The sequence below is a fragment of the Metopolophium dirhodum genome, chromosome 5, assembly GCF_019925205.1.
Source record: "Metopolophium dirhodum isolate CAU chromosome 5, ASM1992520v1, whole genome shotgun sequence".
NCBI lineage: Eukaryota > Metazoa > Arthropoda > Insecta > Hemiptera > Aphididae > Metopolophium > Metopolophium dirhodum.
In genome coordinates, this window is record NC_083564.1 from 27,080,462 (window position 1) to 27,105,909 (window position 25,448).

The 25,448-nt window shown below is 29.7% G+C and overlaps 1 protein-coding gene and 1 long non-coding RNA gene across 7 annotated transcripts; both read right to left on the reverse strand.

Moving 5' to 3' along the window:
- Positions 1 to 1,228: 1,228 nt before the first annotated feature.
- On the reverse strand, positions 1,229 to 13,454 carry LOC132944935 (modular serine protease-like). Of its 3 annotated transcripts, none has more exons than XM_061014500.1 (13): positions 13,228 to 13,454; positions 10,426 to 10,483; positions 9,683 to 9,802; positions 9,403 to 9,591; positions 7,366 to 7,485; positions 7,039 to 7,266; positions 5,010 to 5,224; positions 4,633 to 4,848; positions 3,177 to 3,341; positions 2,981 to 3,111; positions 2,740 to 2,907; positions 2,079 to 2,235; positions 1,229 to 1,755 (listed from the first exon to the last, which is right to left on the reverse strand). In XM_061014500.1, exons 1-13 carry the CDS (start codon positions 13,277 to 13,279, stop codon positions 1,544 to 1,546), a joined length of 2,031 nt encoding a protein of 676 aa, XP_060870483.1. In that variant the 5' UTR covers positions 13,280 to 13,454; the 3' UTR covers positions 1,229 to 1,543. The 3 variants fall into 3 exon arrangements, with proteins under 3 accessions (XP_060870483.1, XP_060870484.1, XP_060870485.1); XM_061014502.1 differs by having other exon boundaries at positions 1,230 to 1,755; positions 10,422 to 10,483; XM_061014501.1 differs by lacking the exon at positions 10,426 to 10,483.
- Positions 13,455 to 15,548: 2,094 nt separating this feature from the next.
- On the reverse strand, positions 15,549 to 24,743 carry LOC132944940 (uncharacterized). 4 transcript variants are annotated; one of them, XR_009664496.1, is made up of 8 exons: positions 24,519 to 24,743; positions 22,130 to 22,212; positions 21,850 to 22,038; positions 21,505 to 21,764; positions 19,747 to 19,983; positions 18,240 to 19,320; positions 17,120 to 17,258; positions 15,549 to 16,971 (listed from the first exon to the last, which is right to left on the reverse strand). It is a non-coding gene; the product is annotated as an uncharacterized LOC132944940 (long non-coding RNA). The 4 variants fall into 4 exon arrangements; XR_009664497.1 differs by lacking the exons at positions 22,130 to 22,212; positions 24,519 to 24,743 and adding an exon at positions 24,299 to 24,469; XR_009664495.1 differs by lacking the exon at positions 22,130 to 22,212 and having other exon boundaries at positions 15,550 to 16,971.
- Between the last annotated feature and the right edge of the window lie 705 nt (positions 24,744 to 25,448).

Sequence of the window (25,448 nt, forward strand, 5' to 3'; positions counted from 1 at the left end):
CGGGTGGCATTTTTCTTTTGGCAGTCTTGGCGTCCGAAGAGAGAGGCCGCAATCCCCCACCCGGGCATGGCAGATACCTAAGGGTGTCCACTTAAAAATTCTGCCCAACAAACACACACGTGTTCAAAACTTACAGTAACCTCCCCCACAGTTCCACAGGCTAATGATCTCAGTGGTCGAAGCCACAACCCCCCCCACCAAAAAAAAAAAAAAAAATTACAACAATATATAATACAAAAAAAACCGGGTAAGTGGGTGTCGCTCTGCTGTACAGTAGATTACAAGTGGGTCACTGTATACCTACGTATTACAGTGTGATTGATGATGTTAAATTGGAATTCAATGATATATTATCATTGTATATGAAAAACGATTCGGAGTGAAGATGGTGTCTCACCTGTCAACCTAGGAATTTTTATATTATACTATTTAAGTTTATTGTTATTATAAATATTTTAGCCAGTAAGTTGAATTAATATTACTTGCATATTATCATATTTCAATATGTGTATATACCTAATACCTAATATACTTGAGAAGTTTCAAGTACCAACAAATAATATTTTAAAATTACAACAAAATAAGTAAAATAGTTGTTCTTGGTTAGTTAATATATGTAATTTCGTCCAAATTTTATGTTAACATACCTATAAAAAAAACTGTATTCATATATTTTTTTAGATTTTTTAGAACACAAAATTAATTACTTACGTGAAACTTTGTTTTACATTTTTAACCCTTAGTTGTAAAAGTTAAACTTTTTATAAATAAATCGTAAATTTTCATTTTGATAAAATTCAAATTGATATTTTAATATTTCTTAACTGCTGTTATAACGATACATCAGGAGCCTTGTACTACATTTTCAAGCGTTTAGAATCAACGAATAACATTGTATTGACATAAAAAAAACGAAAAAAATTGAAAATTGAAAATGTCCGTAATCAAATCAAAACAAATCATAATATTTTGGAAATTTTTTAATTATAGTAAATGATAAAATAAATATTTGGTGTAAATTGCAAGTATCTAAGGAACCGTACTAGATAGGATGAAAGGAGGAGTTCCATGACCAAGACTGTTTGTTATTATCTGTCTTGTAGATTAAGGTAACTACACACATTTTTACCGTTTGGACGCAGTCTTCATTGAACAATTTAAATTCAATACATATAATATGAAAATATATTTTTTGTATGATGAAATGGCAAAATTATTTATTATTAAATACCAAACATAAAAAATATAATATATATTATGTACCTATACTTATTAGAAATCAATATACAGTTATTGACACAAAAGGTCAACTTATAATTTAGCGAATTCAATACAAGTGTATAATATATCATTCATTTGTGTTTGTGATACAATGTTTCAAAATGTATAAAAAGTTCAAATTTAACAAAGGTAAAAAAAATATATATAAATGCTGAGTTTAATATCAAATTATTGATGGTAAAATATACTTTTAAAAGTAATATATAAAGTCATTTATATATATATATATATATATACTAATATATTAGTTATTTTTACTGCACTATCTGATAGACCCAGAAAAACTGTTACTTGCATAAGTATAATTATTATAAATTTCATGAATCCATGTAACGTGGCGACTAACGTCTGTAAAAACTGCGATTGAATCTTTTGTGGTAGCGTCCTTTACACTCACAACTCCAGTTAAAAAATGTAAAGAGCTATGTTCCAAGGTAAATCCGGCACCACTATCACCTTGATGAACTCCTTGTCCTAAAATGTAAGCTTTTAAAAATTAGTACTAATATGGTTAGAAACAAAAATAACGTAACAATATATAGTATTATAGTCGTTAATATATCCTTAAATAAAAATAATAAATAACTATTAAATAGCGCCAAAACTAGCAAGATAACTATTATCAACATATCTTGCAATAATTAATATAATTTAATGAAAGATAACATTTTCACAAAACTATACAAATCAACGGTTCATAACATAGACAAATATTTTGCATAAAAGTCAGCTATCATATTAGTATGCTTTGTAGTTGCACTAATATAATTTAATCATTATAAACTTTTATTACTCACCACTTTTAGTGCCGGCGCAGAATTTATCAACAGTAACGAAAATTTGAAATCCATTTTGGTACATATTCCGACAAGTCTGATGGTCGATATATGGTATATTAGCTTCTAATAAAACAGAACTTCCTACCATTTTTGCTGTATTCCCCCAGCCGAGAACCTAAAATAATAAAATTAACATAGGAAATACAAAATTAACACTGTTTGTGTGTGATGATAATGCTGAAAATAAAATCACATAATTCAACCAATCAACAGATTTATATTATAAATTCTATGATCAAATCACAGAAATAATAGGTAAGTACCTACTTTTTGGCTGGATTAGGCTATGGAGAAACACTCGATTACGATTAGGTACCAAAAAGTACCAAATCAGCTGTACCTATTATTGAGGGGTCCCTTTAAAAATATATACAGGGTGATTACTTTTATCCAAATAGAAAAATAATTAATTTTAATTTAATTTTAAAAAAATTTAATAAATTAATTATTGGAGGATCACTCAGTTAATCACTCTGTTTATATTACGTTATGATCACGAAGACCAAGAATAATTATCTGGCTATATTGATGATCGTTTCTGTCGTAATCAAGTGATTTACCTGCCTACTAATGCATCGTAATTTAAGTATATTGTAATAAAAGTACTAAATAAATTTACTTTTCCAATAGATCCATTTATAACCGAATATTTTTTAGACCAGTCCACACAAACAGGCAAAACTACATCGCTAAGTGTAATTTTGTTTGATAGCACAATAATAGCTAGATCTTCAGCATGATATCCGGATGAACCATAATAACCTTCTCTCAAGTAAATCAATCCCACCTAAATTATTGTTAGAAAAATATTTAATAAATCAAACCAAGTTTTCGTTTCTTTTTAACGGTTTGTTACTTACATCGACAATCTGGGTAAATTCATTGTCTTTAATTGTAATGTCACTCTTATACTTTCCAACGCCAACTTTATACGTACCATCATTTAATAATATTCTACTCGTCAAATTTTCTTGCCAAAAACAATGTGCAGCTAAAAATAAATTGTTTGTCATTTTGAACTTAGTACCAGCTGTACACTGTATAAGTTTATTTTACCGGATACAACCAAATTTGTAGCAATCAGTGACCCTCCGCATATCATGTTAAAATTATTTTTGGTGGATTTTCGATATACTCCAACATTCCAAGGTGCTGACCCATATTTAGCTTCAATGCCATTAAGAATCAATGCTTGGTTTGGAGTATATGGTCGGCCACAATCTAAAACAGTATTTTAATTCGTTAGTATACGAATTGAATGTATTAAAATCCAATCGTTTTGATATTTTAAATCTTAACATGAATTGTATACTAAAAAGACAAATGCTTTAAATCAGTTTATGTTAGAGGAGCCATTTATTAATGTAAAAATATGTAGAGTTAATAGGACATTTCACATTTTATCTAAACGCCATAAAAAATGAATGAATTTATTTACAAAACAATTGTCTTAATACTTAAAAAAGTGGGCAAGTGTGATGTGGGTACCGCTTAACTGTATGGTATTTTGTCGAGTGGGTCATTGTAACGGATGTGTTAAATTTGAATTCGATAAATCTTTGCATAATACGAAAATGATACTGAGCTGACAATATACGAGCCTAAATTACTAAATATATTTTATGATATTATTTCCAGAAAAGTAATTTATTTTACTATTAGTCATACAGTAGGTTGAAATTATTTTTGTCAAGATATTGTGCATGAAAATGTCATTACTTGTATAAAATATAATATTATACTGTACACGTCTCAAGTACCCACGAATAATTTTATTAAATACAACTTAATAGCTAAAATTGTTTTTCTTCGTTTAGATATTTAGTTGCATCCAAAAATAATATTCATAATATTTTTATACTACCATTATAACATCTTGTGGGGGAATCACGTATTAAAAGTTCTAGTTGTTTGACCGAGCTAATCGTTATAAGTTTAAAACCCATTTATTTTAATGATTTTTATAGTAAAAAAGTAAAAAAAATTGAACATTTCAATGTCTGTAAATATTCAATAGGTACCTAACTCAAAAGAATAAAAATGTTTTTAAAATCTTATTATATATTTATATATAAATTAAGTAAAATAATAACATAAATATTTGATGTAAATTTCAAATATCTAAGGTTATTAGTTTTTGAATAACCCCAAAAAACTAAATCGATTTTGATAAAAACTCGTTTTGAGTAAAAATTGTAGTTTTTCCTTAAATTTATTTGTTCCCAACGCAATTGAAAACTTCTAGAAGCTACTGAAGTACTGAAATTGAAAATCTAAACATTATTTTGACCACTAATCGTTTAAACAGACACAACAAATTTTTTTAAAAAAACACTTAATTATAAAATCAATACATTTATCGAACCGCTCAGAATCTCATAAATGAAAACAATAAATAAATGTGGGATAAAATCGTATATTCAACATAAATACCACCTTAAAAATGTGCCCACATTAATTTTGTTGAATTGATAATTGAATCAAAATAAAAAGTATTTAAAAATATAATTACATGGGATACATGTATAAAGTCGGTCACTCCATTTCCCATCTTGTTGACAACGTAATTTAATTGGTGTCTCTATTTGTCCATTTGGTACAGTGTGCGTGACTTTACATTTTGGTGTTAATATAGTGCCCGGTATTGATGGGTTTGAACAATCATCTTTTTTATCATTGAAAATACATTCGATATCTAAACTGTCCGAAAACACGGATGGACATCTTTCTTAAAACACAAATCAATCCAATATTAGTATCTTTCTTGAAACATAAATCAATTATTAAAGAATAAGTGTATAGTCGAGTTTCAAGGAATGCTATCCTACTCATACTAATTGTGGTCTGTAAATATGTTTGTATAGACAATAAATAATAATATATACTTACTCAAACATAGTTTATCAACTTTTGGTTTCCAATTTCCATTTCCTGAACAAATTATAATTCTATTAGAAGTAGTTTTATAATATCCTTCTACGCAGCTCTCTTCAATTACGGTATTCGGACCAACAAATGACCCAGGTGATAAAGAAGGATTTTGATCTGATTCGGTTTCGAATAAAGAATACACAGTGCCCTCGATATATGGTACCATGCATGATCTTTAAAGAATTATAACGTAACAATAGCTTAAATATAATGGAATAGGATTTTAAGAAGTATACATAGGTTATATAATATATTAATATGCGAATGATATATTGATATGCTTTTTTTTACATAGTTTTCAACCGTTTTCGAGAAAAATTGTATGGGCATTAGGCACACATGCGTTTTTTTTGTGAATAGTATTTTAATAGGATTTTACACTTCAGTGTTTTGAAGAAAAATACGCATATTTGAATTTATTATAAAGTCTATTTTGAATCCTTCGACAGCAAGTAGGGTTAACGTTATACGCTCTTACGCTCACGCATACACACGAAATGTCGTAAATCAGACTTAAACGAGTTCCAATATATTATACCAACTTAAGTTATACACTGATATTTTTAAGTAAACTTTGACCCTTAAAGCCACATTTTAATTTATTATTCTAAAAAAGCTTAAACTCTTATTTGAAATTTAAAGAATAAATTCATAATTTTAGGAATTTTAATGGAAAAAAAAGTTTTAAATTTTGGTTTTTTAATTCTAACTCCAATGGTTCAAAATAAACTTTGTAATAAAATATTCAAATCTGTTTTGGAATTATTATTAGTCGAGTAAACCTCGAGTCAATTTGTTAGAACTCGTAAAAGTCAATTTTGCTCCAAACAACGGTAGCGAGGAATCATTTAAACAAAATAATAATTGTATGTTGCCTATACAATTTGTCTCGAAGACACCTCTAACGATTTTGCCAGAATTTTGTACTTAGGGCTCTTTGATGCAAGGAATTCAACGTTGTAAGTATCAACTCTGAGACAATTTGCATTTTTGAGTCATGCTCAAAATTAAGAGCACAACTCAGTCACTTTGGCAACCTATATTATTTTCATTTATTATCGAATACAGCTCAGTTTTCGAAAATAAAATGTATACATCGAAAATAAAATTAGAATCAATAGAGTTATTTCGTTAATTAATAATGGAAGTGATTAATTAAATACTATTAAATTGTGATATAAATTATAATTTTAAGTTTTAAATGTCCGAAATGTTTTCGCTGGTTGGTTCTTCCCTCAAGATACTCAAGTTACTACGTATATTATAATTTGAACAAAAACCTAATTTATGCTTATTGTACTTTTTTTTATGTACAGATTGTATAAACTCTAAATTAAAAATAAAATAAAAAAAGTTTTAAATGTTTTAAGATTAGCAAACACATCATATATAATTTTAAAGAAACAGAACCTGAACTATAATGTGAAACAGTATATTTTATTTCTTATAATTTTAACCCAGACAAGTGTGTGATTTCATATTCGTTCTATACTACCTCGGAGTCCCATCAAATAGGTATTGGTACATTTTGATTAATAAACAAAATGTATACTAATAATCGTTCAACTTGCTAGATATGCGTATGCCAATCTAGTCTAGATTCATTGCTTGCACTTTGTATTGCTTTCAGTAGTTGATCACCAAAGTAAAACAATATTGATATTGTTAATATTTTATTTAAGTTTATGTTAAATTTTAATCGCCACTATAGGTATAACTAAGTGTCCTGTCTAACATCTAAATCATCTCATGATGTAAAGATACACGCAGTACCAGACATTGACAACGTTTTAATATAGTTGCCTACCATATAAATAATATACCGCGTAACAGTGGCGCTCTTAACATTTATAATTAACCAAATCCATGTCGAAGCGTTTTAGACGTTTTTGCCAATAACATTTGTTTAGCCCATCTTAAATTATGTGCATTGATATCTTTTGAAGAAAAAAATGTTAACATAACAAAAACATAAACAGAACAATACCTCACATTATTGGTCTGCGTTGTTGGTCTACTAGTTTGATACTGCGGTGCAGATGTTGTGGTCGGCCTCTGCATGATTTGCGAGGTTAAGTTAAATAATGGCAAAGGTTTGGGGTTTCCATTGCAGTCTGCTTCATCGGAACCGTCAGCGCAGTGCTGCAAACCGTCGCATTTTTTTCGATTACTTATACAGGCACCATACTTGCACTTGAACGTACTCGTTGGACACCTTTAAAACGTTAAATGTTAATAAAATAATAGCTAATTATCACAGTTACATGTGATATGCATGTTGTACATTTCTTTTTAAATTCCGATGAATACGTACACCCTTGATTTACACAATTCTGATGTTTCGTCAGATCCGTCATTGCAATCTAAAGTTCCATCACAAATAGATGTTATATCTATACATTGGCCAGATGAACAACGGTATTCCTCTAGATTTCTTAATAACAAAAATATATTTTTATTTTTACAAATTAATAGTTGCATTATAACATATAATATTAGTAAAATATACTATAAACGATAAATATTTTATGATTTTTACACAAAATTCAAAGTGTTTTTAGATTCTGAGTGAAACGATGAATGTATTGATTTTACAATGATGTGTGTTTTTTTTTTTATTTTTTTATTTATTTTTGTGTCTGTGTACACGATAAGTAGTCGAAATAATGCTTCGATTTTCGACTTCAGTATCTTGTTCGATGGGAAAGTGAATATCGTTGGTGCATTGGGGAGGTCAAAATTTTAATTTCCCAGTAGTTTTCAAAAGCGATGTGAAAAACAAAAGAAAAATTAAGGAAAAACGGGAATTTTTACGCAAAATCGATTTTTAACAAAATCGATTTTGGTTATTGGTGTAACTCTAAAACAAATGACCGTAGATGCATGAAATTTTCACTGGTTGCTTATATTTGCATTTTCTATACACAATACAATTTTGAAAATAATTTGACTTTTTTTGAACTGTTTACGGACATTGTCAGTTTTCAGTTTTTTTAAATTTTTTTTCTATAAATATCAATAAAATTTTATTTGTTGGGTAAAAAAGCTTGAAAATTTAATAGAAGGCTCCTAGGTTATTGTTTCAAAGGCAGATGAAAAAAATTAAAAATCCTTAGTCACAGTTTTTTTTTATACACGTTTAAAGTTCAAATCTTGAAAAAATACGGAAAAATCACGAAAATTTGCAAATTATTTTGAGTTAGAAATTCATAAAAAATTTTCTTTTTAAATCTAAGATTTTAAAATGTAATATAAGATTACTCATAAGTTTGTCTACCTTTATCAAAAAAAAAATGTCTAGAAGAAACTTAAATTAAATTTTTATGAGCGTCTGAAATTTATATTTATACAACATTTGATATTTACTCGATTTCTCATGTAACAATTTTCTTATTTTATTGTAATTAAAAAACGAACGACTGTAGATATTTGAAAATTTCACTGAATGTTTATATTAGCATTTTCTATACACCATAAAATGTTGAAAATATTTTGACTCTTTTTGAGCTGTTTACGGACATTGTCAGTTTTCAATTTTTTTATTTTTTTTTCTATAAATATCAATAAATTTTTATTTGTTGGGTAAAAAAGCGTGAAAATTTGATATAAGGCTCCTGATATATCGTTCTAATAGCAGTTGAAAAATATTAAAAATACATAGGCACAATTTTTTTTTATAAGCATTTAAAGTTCCAATTTTGACAACATTTATCAAATTTATAATTTATTAATTATTTTGTGGTTAAAAATGTATAAAATGTTTAACTTTTATGGCTAAAGATTGAAAATTTAAAACAAGGCTCCGAGTAAATAGGTTATATATAAATTACTTTATTCACAATAATATCATCAAATATACTTGGTAAAATCATAGGCTGACTGACCGTTTTCGCTCAGAATCGTTTTTCTTATACAATGATATTATATCATTGAATTCAAATTTAACACCATCCATTACAGTGACCCACTTGTAACCTACTGTACAGCAGAGCGACATCCACTTATCAACCTTTTTTGATATTAATAATACTCGTGTATATATTATTATAATAAGTAATTTTTTTTTTTATTGGTCTTAACCCCTGCAACTATGGCCATTATAGCTCTTGTAGGGGTTGGAACGGTTGGTTGGTACGTGTGTAGGTACCTATGCTTGGCAAGGTTTTTGCCACTATGAACCTGGGTGATCAGCCGCTACCACTACTGTTACTTACTCTCATGTCGCGCCAAGTCACATAATTAATTATTATGAATATTATACAAATCATATGAAAAGAAGCAAATCATTAAATATATAAATATATTCTAATCAAACAGTTTTACAATTTAGAAATTAAAATCAATTACTTACATGCATTTAGCCTGACTAGTTCCTTGAGTTTGTTGCGGTCTTGTAGGGCTTGAAGAAATACTTAAGTCTAGTTTTTTACATTCAGGTAATTTTTCATCTGATCCATCGACACAATCGTACTTACCATTACATTTTGAATTTTTACTTACACATGCACCGTAATTACAACGAAACGCAGATCCCGGACATCTATATTTACATAAATAATATAAATACAAAATAAGAACAGATATTATATATTTTATAAATCCCTTAAAACTTATTAGCTTTATTTTTGTACGTTTTAAAAAATGAAGCACACAGACTTTGGGTTTCATCTGACTTATCTGAACAATCTGCGAGTCCATCGCAAATTGACGCCAGATCAACGCACTCCTTATTTGTACAGCTGAACATGTTTCTGTTAACACGCAATGTATCAATATGCTTGAAGTTTTAAGAAAAAACAATTTATTATAATGTTATAATTATTCATAACAAACATAATTTTTATAAGCATTTAGTCTATAACTTAGAAATGTTAATATATACCTACCTTATAGCTTTAAAGTCACAACACCTTTAATAGGTATAGGTACCTACGTTTATACGTTTTAAATGTTTAGTAATTTAGGAACGGTTAATAATTTAAAAATCATTAGAATTTAAGGGGATTTAGGGATTTAATAACCCCTTTAACAAATTGAAAAATAGTTGTGAAATATTAATTGAAATTTTTATTTTTTAAAATAACCAAACATTCAAGCACCTAATATTATATATATTTACAAAATATACTATGTAGGATTGTAGGTTTATAAGGATAAGTGACGATCAGTGGCGTATATCTCGGTAAGAGATTCAACACCCTCCCTACTAGAAAATAAAAGTATGTGTGTTTAGAGTTATTATTATTAATTATAATGTCGAGAATCCCATTCGGGATTCCACCTCCCTCTCCCTGGAATTAAATTATATATACGCCACTGGTGATGATTATTAGTAGGTAATAGTATTTTGTTAAGACAGAATATAGTTACCCACACTGAACATGAGACAGTTTGACGTTTTTCGGTTAATGGATTGCACATTATGCCCGTTCCTAAAACAAATAACTCGTGTTATAATAATGACGTATACATTAATTATATAGGTCTGGTGGAGTAGCCCACACAATTATAATGTTAATCAGATGGAGGAGGTGAGATAAATCCCTCCATACTATACACAAATTCACCTCATTCATCAAACAACAACAATTTCTTACAATAAATATATAATGTTTTTCTTGGTAGCTATTCAATTGGTAGTACATACCAGTTATATAAATATTGGAGTTGAAATGTATAATTCAAAATAGTTTAACTATGAAATCTTCGAGATTATTTGTCAAATACAGAATATTTTTATAGAACTCATATTACCTATTAATAAATTGTATCCATGTAAAATTATATTAAAAAATTGAAAATACTACCATATACTGATTAAACCCCATACATCAAATCGCAAAGATGAAGTAGTTATTAATAGATTACGTATAGGTCACTCAAAGATGTCCCATGGACATCTTATGCGCAGAGAAGAACCTGTAATGTGCCAAACCTGCGGAGAACCTCTTACAGTCAAGCGGGTCCTTGTCTAGTGTCTAAACCATATAGAAATAACCAGAAAAAGCCTAGAAATGTCTAAAAACCTCTTCGAAGCCCTTAGCCCAATTCAAGACAACACCAACAAAATCATCACATTTCTAAAACTATTGATATGCACAACTTAATCCAAGGAAACCATTTTATTATTTATATGTAACTAATATAATTTTTTTTTTGGTTGCAAGCGAATAACTTAGTAATTGATGCTAGACCATGAATAAATAAAATAAAAATTTATATTAAAATAAAAATAATAAAAATTCTATGGAAATGTTATCATGGTGTGTTTTATGTATAAATTATAGTATAATATATAAAAACATAACATAATATTATGTTATGCATTTGAATTAAATTCGATCAAAATTCAAAGTAGGTAGGTATTTTATTATATAATATTTAACACAATTAGTTATTATTAATAGTTTTAATTTATAAGAAATGTGCTTGGGAGTCATGTGAGTAATATATAATCGAAAATGTTTGGTAATAAATCAATTTTAGATTCTAGAAGATTCCATTTGACATTTGGATAATAACCGTTTTTTATATTGTTTATATTTTTTTACATGCATTTGAGTCTATTATTATACAATTATTATACCTATTAGCTATATTACCTGGCGTTGCCCGGGGATAAATATAACCGAGATGGACAATCCACCTTCAGCGAATAGTAGGAAGGCCATATTTTTTTTCTTACGTGAAACCAATTGCAAACAGAAATAATCAAATATTCGATAAAGATTTTAATGACGAGTAAGCCACCCTAAAACAACCCTTAAAAAAACGCAAATTCAAGGCATATATAATGCATAGAAAAAACACATTAAGTATCAAATTTCCAAAACAGATTCCGAAATTTAAATCTACAATTGACAGCTTAAGGTACATCCAAACCAAAATAAATAACCGAAAATGAATCCATGAGTCTTATAAGTCTTGACATGATCGGTAATAATGGGTTTGGAAGATATGGGGGCTATGGAAATACAAAAATGTCAATGATACATATATATCTATCATTATTTATAATTTATAAAAATAGTCCAAGTAGTATGTATAATAAATACGCACCTACTAGATTCGATATAACGTCATATATTTTATATTTTTATAAACCAGTCTAAAGCCCTATAATTATCTTTAGCTACATTTTTATAACTGAGAAACTAATAATTTGAATTTCAAATTAGATAAATCCAAATTTTAAAAACGTATCCACTAAATAAACGATTAGTATAAAACGGGAGGAATTGAAAACATTATTTTGTATCACTTCAGGACAATCCCAAAGTAGTAAACAAATCTCAAGAACAATTAACATTGGTCAATATGTCTCATATAGTGGGGAAACCGGAGAAGTAACACAGGGGATTAGGGGAATCCCTACAAGTTTTTAACAATATTATCATGCAAAGATAAATTCATCATATGTTAGTTTTGTCCCAGGTCTTCCCTATTATACTGCCACGTCTATATAAGGGTGGTGCAGCCAATGTAAAAAATATAAATAAGATTTATATTTAAATTTTAAATGTATACTTTGCGTTTACTTAAATAATATAAATATAGGTAATAATAGGTAATATCAAATATGTATTATATAGTAGATAGATGAGGTAATCTATATATATATAACTGAAATCAAGCAAAAGAGGAAATCTTTGTTACGGTTTGGCTTCGAAACTTCTTATCCAATTGTCATGCAGTTTTTTTTAAATGAAAGAGGATATCACGGAGCAGGATTTAGGCATAAATAAAGTCCGATAATGTTAGTCAATTATTAATTATCTATACATATAAATACATCCAAATACCACTGACTCACCGATCGCTGTATCTAAAAAACTACTCAACGTACGGACTTAAAATGTGGAATAGAGGTTCTTCTCATATTTTCACCGTGCAATAAGAAAGGATTTTCAAAAATATTGCGTTTTAGTGGAGTAATTAACGATTATAATTACAAATCTCAGTTTTGTCCCAGGTCTTCCCTATTATACTGCCGCGTCAATATAAGGGTGGTGCAGCCAATGTAAAAAATATATATAAGATTTATATTTAAATTTTAAATGTATGCCTTGCGTTTACTTAAATAATATAAACATAGGTAATAATAGGTAATATGTATTATATAGTAGATAGATGAGGCAATATAATATACGCATCGTAATGTATTGAAATTACGTACCGTAAATGAAACAAAGACATGTTTGCCAAGAGAACGAAGATTTCATGGCCATCGACCGACGATGAAAGTATGCTGCAAATTTAATAAAATAATAACACTAAATATATAATATTATATTAAAATGTATTAATTGTTGGCTGGTTCATAAATAACTGCCTACAATATATTAAACACTCAAATGGTTAATAAATCTTATACTATTATTAATAATATGTGAACGCAGTGTGAACGCCTATAATCGACTAAACGAGGAATGATAGGATGAGACTTCATTGCAGTATTTTTATCCCCACTAAATGTATAAGTGAAGTTTCCTCCACCACGACTATTCGTTTTTCAAGTGTCCAAATAACATTTATATTAATTATGTCGAAGTAGAATAAAATGAATAATTCAAACGTAAAATATAAAACGGAAATATTTATTTATCTGTTGTTGCAAATTTATAATACCGTACGTAGGTTATATAGGTTAGGTATACCTATATTCTAGAACTTGAACAATCGTGTAATTGAGATATACTTCATGAAACATATCTTAGAATCTATTATATAGATATATTATATAATATGAAATTTTTTCGATTAATAAAATCATCCTCAGATTCTGTTTTTTTGCAAAATAACTTAAATGTCTTATCAATTTGGTGTAAAAAACAATTATTGTAAAATATTGATAATTGCAAAATAATGTCATTTTCTAGGTATTTAGATAATATATTGGTTCATCTTAATTTAGGTGTTACGTTTAGTTCGAATCCATCTATCATTAAACATTGTTTATATATTTCCAAAATTCGTCATCGATTCTACGATACATTAGTAGGAGACATCTAAAGATTTTACTTATGCCTTTAAAACGTTATATTTTTCACTGGTACGTTCTATTCTAGAAAATGTGGTATTATAATTTGATAGTCTGGTCACCCTCTGTAAATACACATATTCAATGCCCTGAATCCATTCAAAATAGTTTCCTTCGCTTTATATAATACAAATGTGATATTCTACGTCAACCTTATGATCTCGTTCACCATATATTAAGAGCCATTGTTAGACAGACTAAATATGAATAGTCTTGCAAAATTCGTATATAAATTGAATAATGATTACATATAATAGTTAGTTCTGAAATACTAAATTATTACTAAATTGTTATGTCCCACAATGCCAAACTAGATCTACTCATACATTTTATACAGTAAAATTACAGAAAACCAATAATTTAATAAATGATCCTGTAAATAGAATCATGAGCTATAATGATACCCAAATCGATATTTTTAATTTTAACTCTATTGTATCCTGAATTGACAATATAATAAAATACATTACATATATATAAATATAAATATATATAGAATTGTAAAATTATGCGTGAATTTTCATTACGTGTGAACAGTGGCGTGGTGAACGATAATTTCAGAGGTAATAACCTCGGAGATTTTTTAAAGATTCACTAAAGCATACGTTATACACCGGAATGTATCTCAAATAATATAATTATTTAGATAAAGTTATAGATAAAATATAGTATATACAATATACTATAATATATATGTATAAAATTTAGATAAACATATAGATACATTATCATTGTTTGCATTGATGTTAAAAAATAAAGATATCATAACAAAAACCCTTCGTAAACTACGTGTAAAAATGGCTAAGTAAGAAAAATATAAGACCTTTAAGCACTATGTGATATCATGCATAAATGCTAAGTATATTGAATTTATGTAAACTTGTTTTGTTTCAATAATTTATTTACTTGGTGATTAATTATTTAGAGTAGTATGTAAAAATAAATAATAATAAGTTATATTTTAATAATCCTTCGCCATTTAATTATTTTGTTGATCACACTTTGTTTCTTTTAAGAAATAATTCCTCGCCAAGTAAATAAATTATTGAAACAAAATAAGTTTACTTAAATTCAATATACTAAGCATTTATTCATGATATCACATCTTTATAGTGCTTATAGACTATATTTTTTTTTACATGTAGTTTACGAAGGGTTTTTGTTGTGTTATATAATATTGACGTATTGTAGTACGAAAATAAAATATAACTGGATGGTCGAATATTATTTTATAGCGGGGTGATGACACACATCTACAACGTCGTATTATGTATAACTGCTATGATATCAATAGTTGCATCTATATTATGAATATTTAAATATTATGTAGTTGATAATTTGTTTACCGATTTGCACATAATTATACCTACATTTAGGTAGTTAAATTATAGTATTATACATTCAGAATAGTACAGTATATATTTGTATTCAGAATTTACCATAATATAAACAAACATTTTTTTGAAGAGTAACAGGTAGTTAAAAAGTATGAACATTTAAATATTATGTAGTTTATTATTCGTTTAACGATTTGCACATATTTATACCTACATTTAGGTAGTTACATTATAGTATTATACATTCAGAATAGTACAGTATATATTTGTATTGAGAATTTACCATAATATAAACAAACATTTTTTTGTAGAGTAAAAGGTAGTTAAAATGTACATACATTTCCTCTCCACCTTCCTCCCCCAAAAAAAATTAACAAATGAAGTGTACACTTAAGTGACTGTCATATTAATATACTCGTTGAAGGTCATCGTGTAAATAATTTAAAATACTTTATTTCGGTTAAGTACAATGGCTCAATATTTTTTTTACAATGATCATCAAGTATTTGTACAATTCTAAAATTTAGTTTATTAAAACATCACAATTTTCAATTATTAATTAATTTTTCGGACAAATAACAGAATGTCATTCGTATCTAAGATATTTGGTTTTCACAGATATTTCGACGGAGAATTTATTCATTTTCTATGAATTTGTTCTTCTTTTTTCTTCTTCCGACGCGGGGTCCGTCAGAGTATTTTGCGTTACAGTCACTGATTCAGGTGTGTTATCGCAGCGCATTTTACTGAAAAATTACGCTCTCTCAGAATCTCTTTCTAAATTTTCCGTATCAACTGCATTATTGACCGCACAGTAAATATTATAAATAATATAATTATTCGATTTGATTTAAAAATACACAACATTACCAAACACATTAAATACGGTAATATTATAATAGACATTGCCTTTGCGATTCTTTGACCGGTCCACGTCCATCCAGCCACCATTACATAAATAACAATTTATAATAATATCGACATCATGAATTCACACGCATCTTTGAGTTGCTTGCTGGCCGTCATAGCCATCTTCATCACCGAGGCGGACGTGAGCGGCGCATACATTGTGTCACGTCCGGCCGTAATGGCTGGCCGCAATTCGTTCTTGTTGATCGCCCTCAAAAAAGTCGTCGGCGCCGGGTCCAAAATTACCGATTCCACTACATTTGTGATTAAAATTCCACCGGTCAAGATTACCGCTGCCGACAGCGATATGGAAATCCCGTGCTGAGAACCCAATAATATTTTCGCCAATGAAGGGAAGCACATTTTTCGCCAGACAATGAGCGACCACTTGTTACGCACGGTGTGTCGGTGTCACGATGTCAGGCTATACGACGACGGCAACCCCGAAAACGTGCCAGTGGTGTACGGAACGTTGACCAAGACGGCGTGGTATCAGATAACGTTCCTGGTCTTGACCATATTATCGTTCTGTATAATGTTGATAACCGCAATAGTATACCACTTCTCGGAAAACTGTGAGCACAGCCGTACGTTGAAAACCTTACGATGAGCGTCTTCTCGTCGCATTGCATTGCTTTTTTCGCCGAGAAAAATAAAAAAATATTAATATTGCATCAAATTAAGTGTAAGGATTATCATTTATCAGCTAAGCTTTCAAGTTTCAACTATATTTAATACTGTCCTATACAAAATAAAATATCTATAAATGAATTTAAAATTACCATAGAATCCCAGTATAGCTGGTTCCTGGCGATCCAGTCTCTGTCCAACTTTTAGGTACAATTTGCAGTACACCACCATCATCAAACTTAATAACTCATCAAATAGGTGTATCTGCCATTTATTCTTATACAGTTTAACCTATGGAAAATATTATAAAATATTTATATGAATATTTGTTTCATAATTTTAAAAAAAACAATATTTGATTATGGTACTTAATGTTATATGTTTACATATACATACAATTTACTATTCCCATTTAGCTTATACATAAAACAAATATATTATATACATTTATCAATAATTAGTCTTAGTGCAATCGCCATGCAATAGTGGGAAAACTGCTAGACTATTACTGATATCATGCTTCCATGCTAAAGCTATACATTTGCACATTATGTCAGTTACTAGCCTAATTTGAATATTTTCGGAAATACTACTAACTTAGTAACAATCAAGTAAATTAGACTGACAAGGAGTTTCATATATTTCTCCATTAGTTAAGAAAGTTTTACCTAAAACTACCATGCATTTCAGATTTTTGCCATATACAAAGTTATGAACAACAACTATTTCACGGTGATGAGTAATACAAATATTATTTGGACATTCAGAGGATAAGAAAGAATTTTTTATTTTTGCATCCTTAAATTTTTCTTTGACATCAGTACCTATGTTAATACTATAATATATTATTATAAGACAGTTTTAAAGTTTTAAGTGTAGTTTTAATATTGGAGCTAAATATGTTTAAACTTTTATTTCCAACTATGCAAAATGTTCTTTTATAGTGTACAGGATGATACACTTAACGTAAGACACACTTTATTTCAGATAAAGCTAACGTTTTTAAAAATATTTCTCTTACATAATTTTAAATCGTTAAAAGACAACATTTTTAGATAAAAAATTATATTTTTACTCTTTTGAATACCAACATACCCACATTTATTTTGTTTTTTCTTACCACAGACGGTCTCGCTTGACGGTATAATAATTAATTAATAACCTAATCATTTTACCGGCTTTATCGAATATTCCCACTTAACACCACGTCATAAACAATATTATTATGATAATATAAATTAATTAGGTATACAAATATATATACCGACATACCGGTTAGTTTAAAGTCTGTGACAGTCGGTAGTGTGATTGTCTCGGCGAAAAAGGCAATGCAATGCTCTTCGTAAGGTTTTCGACGCATTGGCTGTGCTCGAAGCTTTCTGAGAGGTGGTATACTAGTGCGGATATCACCATTAAACAGAACGGCAATATGGTCAGGGCCAGGAACGTGAGCTGGTACCACGCCGTCTTGACCAACGTCCAGTACACCACTGTCACGTTTTCGGGGTTGCCGTCGTCGTATAGCGTGACATCGTGACACCGGTACACCGTGCGTAACATGTGGTCGTCCATTGACTGGCAAAACATGTGTCTCTCTTCGTTGGTGAAGATAACATTGGGTTCACAGCACTGGATTTCCATAACGCTGTCGCCAGCGGTAATCTTAATCGGTGGAATTTTTATCACAAATGTAATTGGATCGGTGATTTTGGATCCGGCGCTGACGGCTTTTTTGAGGACGATCAACAAGTTCGAATTGCGGTCAGCCATTATGACCAGACGTGACACAATGCGGGCGCCGCTCACGGCCGCCTCAGGGATGAAGTTGGCTATGACGGCCAGCAAGCAACTCAAAGATGCGTGTGAATTCATGATGTCGATATTATTATAAATTGTTATTTGTGTAATAGTGGCTGGATGGGAGTGGACCGGTCAAAGAATCGCAAAGGCAATGTCTATTATAAAATTACTGTATTTAATCTATTTGCTATTGTTGTGTATTTTTAAATCAAATCGAATAATTATATTATTTATAATATTTACTATGTGGTCAATGATGTAGTTGATACGGAAAATTTAGAAAGGGATTCTGTGAGAGCGTAATTTTTCAGGAAAATGCAATGCAGATTCATTTAAATATAAACTTTGTGGCAATGTACTTGGTTGTTGTGGTTTAGGAAATAGTTTTATTTTAATAGCGGGCGATACTTAAGGTTCAGGATTGTCACTAGAACTAACAAATGTTTTTTTTTCTTCCACTTTATTCGGCTTTTTTTTTCTTTTTCCACATCTGTGTTATGGTCTGCATTGACTTCAGATTTTTTTAGTTTACGTTTGGCATCTTCAAAATCATCTAAAATAAATTTGATTAAATTATTAAAATATAACAAATTAAATATTCCTACAAACAATAATTACATTGCAAGTATAAACTAGATGATTTGAACAAACGTTTATTGAGTTTAGACTTTAGCATAGTATTTTAAATGTTATTTACTTTTAAGCGATTAATAAATAAACTAACGAGTATTTAACTGAACTGTGTATAGTAAACAATATAGTTAATATATTGTTTAAAATAAAACATGTACTTATTAGTACCATATAAATATTTTTATTAGTTATATTCATATTTAATAATTTTAAATGCTTTAAAAAAAATATTAATATTGCATTAAATTAAGTGTAAGGATTATCATTTATCAGGTATGCTTTCAAGTTTAAACTATATTTAATACTGTCCTATACAAAATATAATATTTATAAAGTTTAAAATTACCATACAATCCCAGTGTAGATGTCTTACAGTCTGGCCACGTTATTTCAGGACTCGTATTATGTTTTACTGCATAAAGGTATTGTAGGTCTGAATTAAAAACTCCTCGTTTGGGCCAATAGCTGGTTCCTGATGACCCAGTGTCCGTCCAACTTTTAGGTTCAATTTGTACACCACCACCATCATACTCAATAACACACCAAATGGGTGTATCAGCCATTTATTCTTATACAGTTTAACCTATGGACAATATTATAAAATATTTATAAGAATATTTGTTTTATTATTTTAAATAAATATTAATATTTATTATATTGTATCAACTTAATATCAGATCGATAGCTATTAGGTATGAACTCATCCAACTCCCCCCTTTTACAAGACCCCGAAGTTATAACTCTCCCTTCTGTTTTCGTTTTGGTAGACTAGTTCCACCCATGACTACTATAGAAGTAGTATTTACGAAGTGTTTGACATAAATAATTATAATACAATATACATTCTTGTATTATTATATGGTCACGAGAATAACTCTATAATATAATATGTGGGGGGACGGAGTAGCCGAGCGGACTAAGGCGTCGGCTGTGACGCAGTCGGCCCGAGTTCGATACCTTGGCCGTGGGCGGCATTTTTCTTCCGGCAAGTCACGGTGTCCGGAGAACAAGTGCCGCCATCCCCCCACCCGGGGCACGGCAGAAACCTACGGGTGCCCCATTAGAAATTCTGCCAAAACACAAGACACACGTGTGCCAACCTACCCAATTTGAAAACCTACAGTGCCCTCCCCCACACCCAATGATCTATGTTGCCGCAAGTAACCCAATAAAAAAAAAATATATATATACCTAATATGTGTTATACTCACAAAATATGTTTTTCGACAGTATTCGGGTGATTTATAGCCTTAAAATAAAAGTTACAGCTAGCGTTCGACTGTTAACCGAAGCGACTAAATGACAAAGTATAAAAAACGAGAACCCAGCTTTTGGTCATTAAAGGTTAGTCAGGCGCAGGACCCAAAAATAAAAATGGCCGACGCTAGAGGGTATCGATTATTTTTCCTGCGCTTGCACCAACACAAACACACACACGCGCATTACACAGACACTCGGCCAGACATAAATAATTTTAAAACGGAAAAATTAGATGGTTGTAAAAAGGAAACGTTATAATATTATTCAATTTGTGATTTGCCGCTTTGCATTAACAATAGTTTTGAAATTTACCACACAAAAAGACAATATTGGTAAAAATATATTTATTATTATTATATTGTATCAACTTAATATCAGATCGATATCTTAGGTATGAACTCGTCCAACAACCCCTCATGTTTTGGTAGACTAGTTTCACCCAGACTACTATTTTAGAAGTAGTATTTACGAAGTGTTTGACATAAATAATTATAATACAATATACATTCGTGTATTATTATGTATTATTACATGGTCACGAGAATAACTATATAATATAATATGTATTATACTCACAAAATATATGTTTTATCGACAGGATTCGTGTGATTTATAAATTATAGCCTTGAAATAAAAGTTACAACTAGCGTTCGTCTGTCACCGCAGCGCCGAAATGACAAACGAAATATGAGAAACGAGAAATTGCCAACCCTAGAGGGTATTGATTATTTTTCTGCGCTTGCGCACACACAAACCCACACACGCGCATTACACAGACACTCGGCCAGACATGAATAATTTTAAAATGGGAAAATTAGATCGTTTTAAAAAAGAAATGTCATACTATTGTCCAATTTGTGATGTGGCGCTTTGCATTGACAACTGTTTTGAAATTGACCAAACAAAAAAACAACATATGACCATTATAGCTCTTGTAGGGGTTGGAACGGTTGGTTGGTACGTGTGTAGGTACCGATGCGTGGCAAGGTTTTTGCCACTATGAACCCGGGTGATCATACATCCAGCAATTAGTGGTAGCGGCTGTTACTTACTCTCATGTCGCGCCAAGTCACATAATTAATTCTTATGAATATTATACAAATCCTATGAAAAGATGCAAATCATTAAATATATAAATATATTCTAATCAAACAGTTTTACAATTTAGAAATGAAAATCAATTACTTACATGCATTTAGCCTGACTGGTTCCTTGAGTCTGTTGCGGTCTTGTAGGGCTTGAAGAAATACTTAAGTCTAGTTTTTTACATTCAGGTAATTTTTAATCTGATCCATCGACACAATCGTACTTACCATTACATTTTGAATTTTTACTTACACATGCACCGTAATTACAACGAAACGCAGATCCCGGACATCTATATTTACATAAATAATATAAATACAAAATAAGAACAGATATTATATATTTTATAAATCCCTTAAAACTTATTAGCTTTATTTTTGTACGTTTTAAAAAATAAAGCACACAGACTTTGGGTTTCATCTGACTTATCTGAACAAACTAAGTTAGTCTAACTTAGTAACGGATGCTAGACCATGAATAAATAAAATAAAAAATTATATTAAAATAAAAAAAAATTTAAATTCTATTTAAATGATTTTAATGGCGGGTAAGCCACCCTAAAACAACCCTTAAAAATACGCAAATTCAAGGCTTATATAATACATAGAAAAAACACATTAAGTATCAAATTTCCAAAACAGATTCCGAAATTTAAATCTACAATTGACAGCTTAAGGTACATCCAAACCAAAATAAATAACCGAAAATGAATCTATTAGTCTTATAAGTGTTGACATAGAAAAACCCTACGACTGCACGTGGAAACATGGAATCATTTAAAAACAAAGCACAATATCATGCCACGGAAACCTACTTATTAGACATAACCATATCATTCCAATTAAAATTAGGCAACACGTCATCTTCTGAGAAATGTTTGCAAGAAATGGAATCCCCCAAGCCTATCCCGACATTATTTTACATTATTTACATTATTATACATTATTTTAGCCATAAACAATATACCCAACACCATCACTGAACCCCTCAAATACACTCTGTTCGTGGACGACTTAATTTTTTTTTTACGGAAGCAAAAAAAACAAACACAATACAAAATCTACTTAAAAAATATAAATAAATTGAAATTGATCTTCAGGGATCATCGGTAATAATGGGCTTGGAAGATATGGGGGCTATGGAAATACAAAAATGTCAATAATACATATTTATCTATCATTATTTATAATTTATAAAAATAGTCCAAGTAGCAAGTATAATATATACGCACCTACTAGATTCGATATAACGTCATATATTTTATATTTTTATAAACCAGTCTTAAGCCCTATAATTATCTTTAGCTACATTTCTATAACTGAGAAACTATTAATTTGAACTTTAAATCAGATAAATCCAAATTTTAAAAAACGTATCCACTAAATAAAAGATTGGTATAAAATGGGAGGAATTGAAAACAACATTTTGTATCACCTCTCAGGACAATCCCAAAGTAGTAAGCAAATCTCAAGAACAATTAACATTGGTCAATATGTCTCATATAGTGGGGAAACCAGAGAAGTAACATAGGGGATTAGAGGAATCCCTACCAGTTTTTAGCAATATTATCATGCAAAGATAAATTCATCATTTGTTAGTTTTGTCCCAGGTCTTCCCTATTATACTGCCGCAACAATATAAGGGTGGTACAGCCAATTTAAAAAATATATATAAGATTTATATTTAAATTTTAAACGCATGCTTTGCGTTTAATTAAATAATATAAATATAGGTAATAATAAGTAATATGTATTATATAGTAGATAGATGAGGTAATCTATATATTATATAAAACTGAAATCAAGCCAAAGAGTAAATCTTTGTTACGGTTTGGCTTCGGAACTTCTTATCCAATTGTCATGCAGTTTTTTTTAAATGAAAGAGGATATCACGGAGCAGGTTTTAGGCATAAATAAAGTCCGATAATGTAAGTCAATAATTAGTTATCTATACATATAAAATCCAAATACCACTGACTCACCGATCGCTGTATCTAAAAAACTACTCAACGTACGGACTTGAAATTTGGAATAGAGGTTCTTCTCATATTTTCACCGTGCAATAAGAAAGGATTTTCAAATATTTTGCGTTTTAGTGGAGTAATTAACGATTATAATTATTCACTGCCAATACGTGATAAAATTTCCATCGTAAATCTCAAAATTCCTGTTTGAGCACCTACCGGGGTTAATCACTTCCATTTTTAAATTATCCTATGACACTCACAAAGAATGTGGCTTTGTATTGGTGAAAGAATTTTCGAAATCGGTTCAGTCGATTCGTAGTGTATCCCGAACATACAAACAAACGCTATCATTTTATAGTATAGAGATAAGATATAAATGAATATTTGTGTGTAGATTAGACCTCTGGGAAAAAGATAGGCTAATTTAAAAAGTGTTAAATTTGTTTTTTTTTTATTCATCGGATTTTAGTACGGTTGCGTTAGGCTTTTGTATTAATTGATCATATTAATCCTCCGAAGGTGGAATTAAGTAAAAATGACAAACTTTGTACAGTTTTGATACTTTAGAGTTAAATCATACACTTACGTACAAACAGCTCGGGGTCCGCGATCTACTGCTGCGAATCAGAATTTTTATTCCGGGCAACAGAAAAGTTATGATAAATTTTATACACCATACACCGAATATTAAATAACGATTTGAACAAAGTCTGAGTCATATAGAATTGGTACATTTAATGGGCGACGAAGTGCCAGCGGGATCAGCTAGTATAATATACGCATCGTAATGTATTGAAATTACGTACCGTAAATGAAACAAAGACATGTTAGCCAGGAGAACGAAGATTTCATGGCCATCGACCGACGATGAAAGTATACTGCAAATTTAATAAGATAACAACACTAAATATATAATATTTTATTAAAATGTATTAATTGTTGACTGGTTCATAAATAACTGCCTACAATATATTAAACACTCAAATGGTTAATAAATCTTATACTATTATTAATAATATGTGAACGCAGTGTGAACGCCTAAGATCGACTAAATGAGGAACAGGAGACTTCATTGTAGTATTTTTAACCCCCACTAAATGTATAAGTTAAGTTTCCCCCACCACGACTATTCGTTTTTCAAGTGTCTAGATAACATTAATATTAATTATGTCAAAGTAGAATAAAATGAATAATTCAAACGTAAAATATAAAACGGAAATATTCATTTATCTGTTGTTGCAAATTTATAATACCATACGTAGGTTATATAGGTTAGGTATACCTATATTCTAGAACTTGAACAATCGTGTAATTAAGATATACGTATCTTAGATACATTTGTACCTTGTATCTTGTATCTCGATACAATTATGTGAAGTATCGAGTATCTTGTATCGCGATACATTTTTAGTCAATGTATCGAGTATTTCATGAACTAATTTAATCGAAAGATAATCGATACATTAATGCGATACTTTGAAAAATTAATTGTTTACGATTATTTTTACTCGTCAGAAACCACTTTTGAAAAGTTAGTGGTGTAATGGTTGTATATAAAATATAATATTATGTTACACACGTACTTTGAATTGGACTTTACGTCTGTAAGACTGTACCTTATTTTTCTACTATGTAATAGTACCTACACCTTTCGCGATAAGGTAGGTAATGAACACGATAAAATTAGTAGATTAGATTTTCACACAAACACTGCCGGCTACACACCTGGTGTTCTG

Bases quoted from the DNA above. Each gene is read 5' to 3' on its own strand.
- LOC132944935 (XM_061014500.1), bottom strand. From the start codon at position 13,279: ATGGCCATGAAATCTTCGTTCTCTTGGCAAACATGTCTTTGTTTCATT. The intron at 5,225-7,038 runs GTATTGTTCTGT...AATTCTTTAAAG, and splicing joins ACGCAGACCAATAATGTGAG to ATCATGCATGGTACCATATA. The intron at 2,236-2,739 runs GTAAATTTATTT...TTATTATTTTAG, and splicing joins TAAATGGATCTATTGGAAAA to GTTCTCGGCTGGGGGAATAC.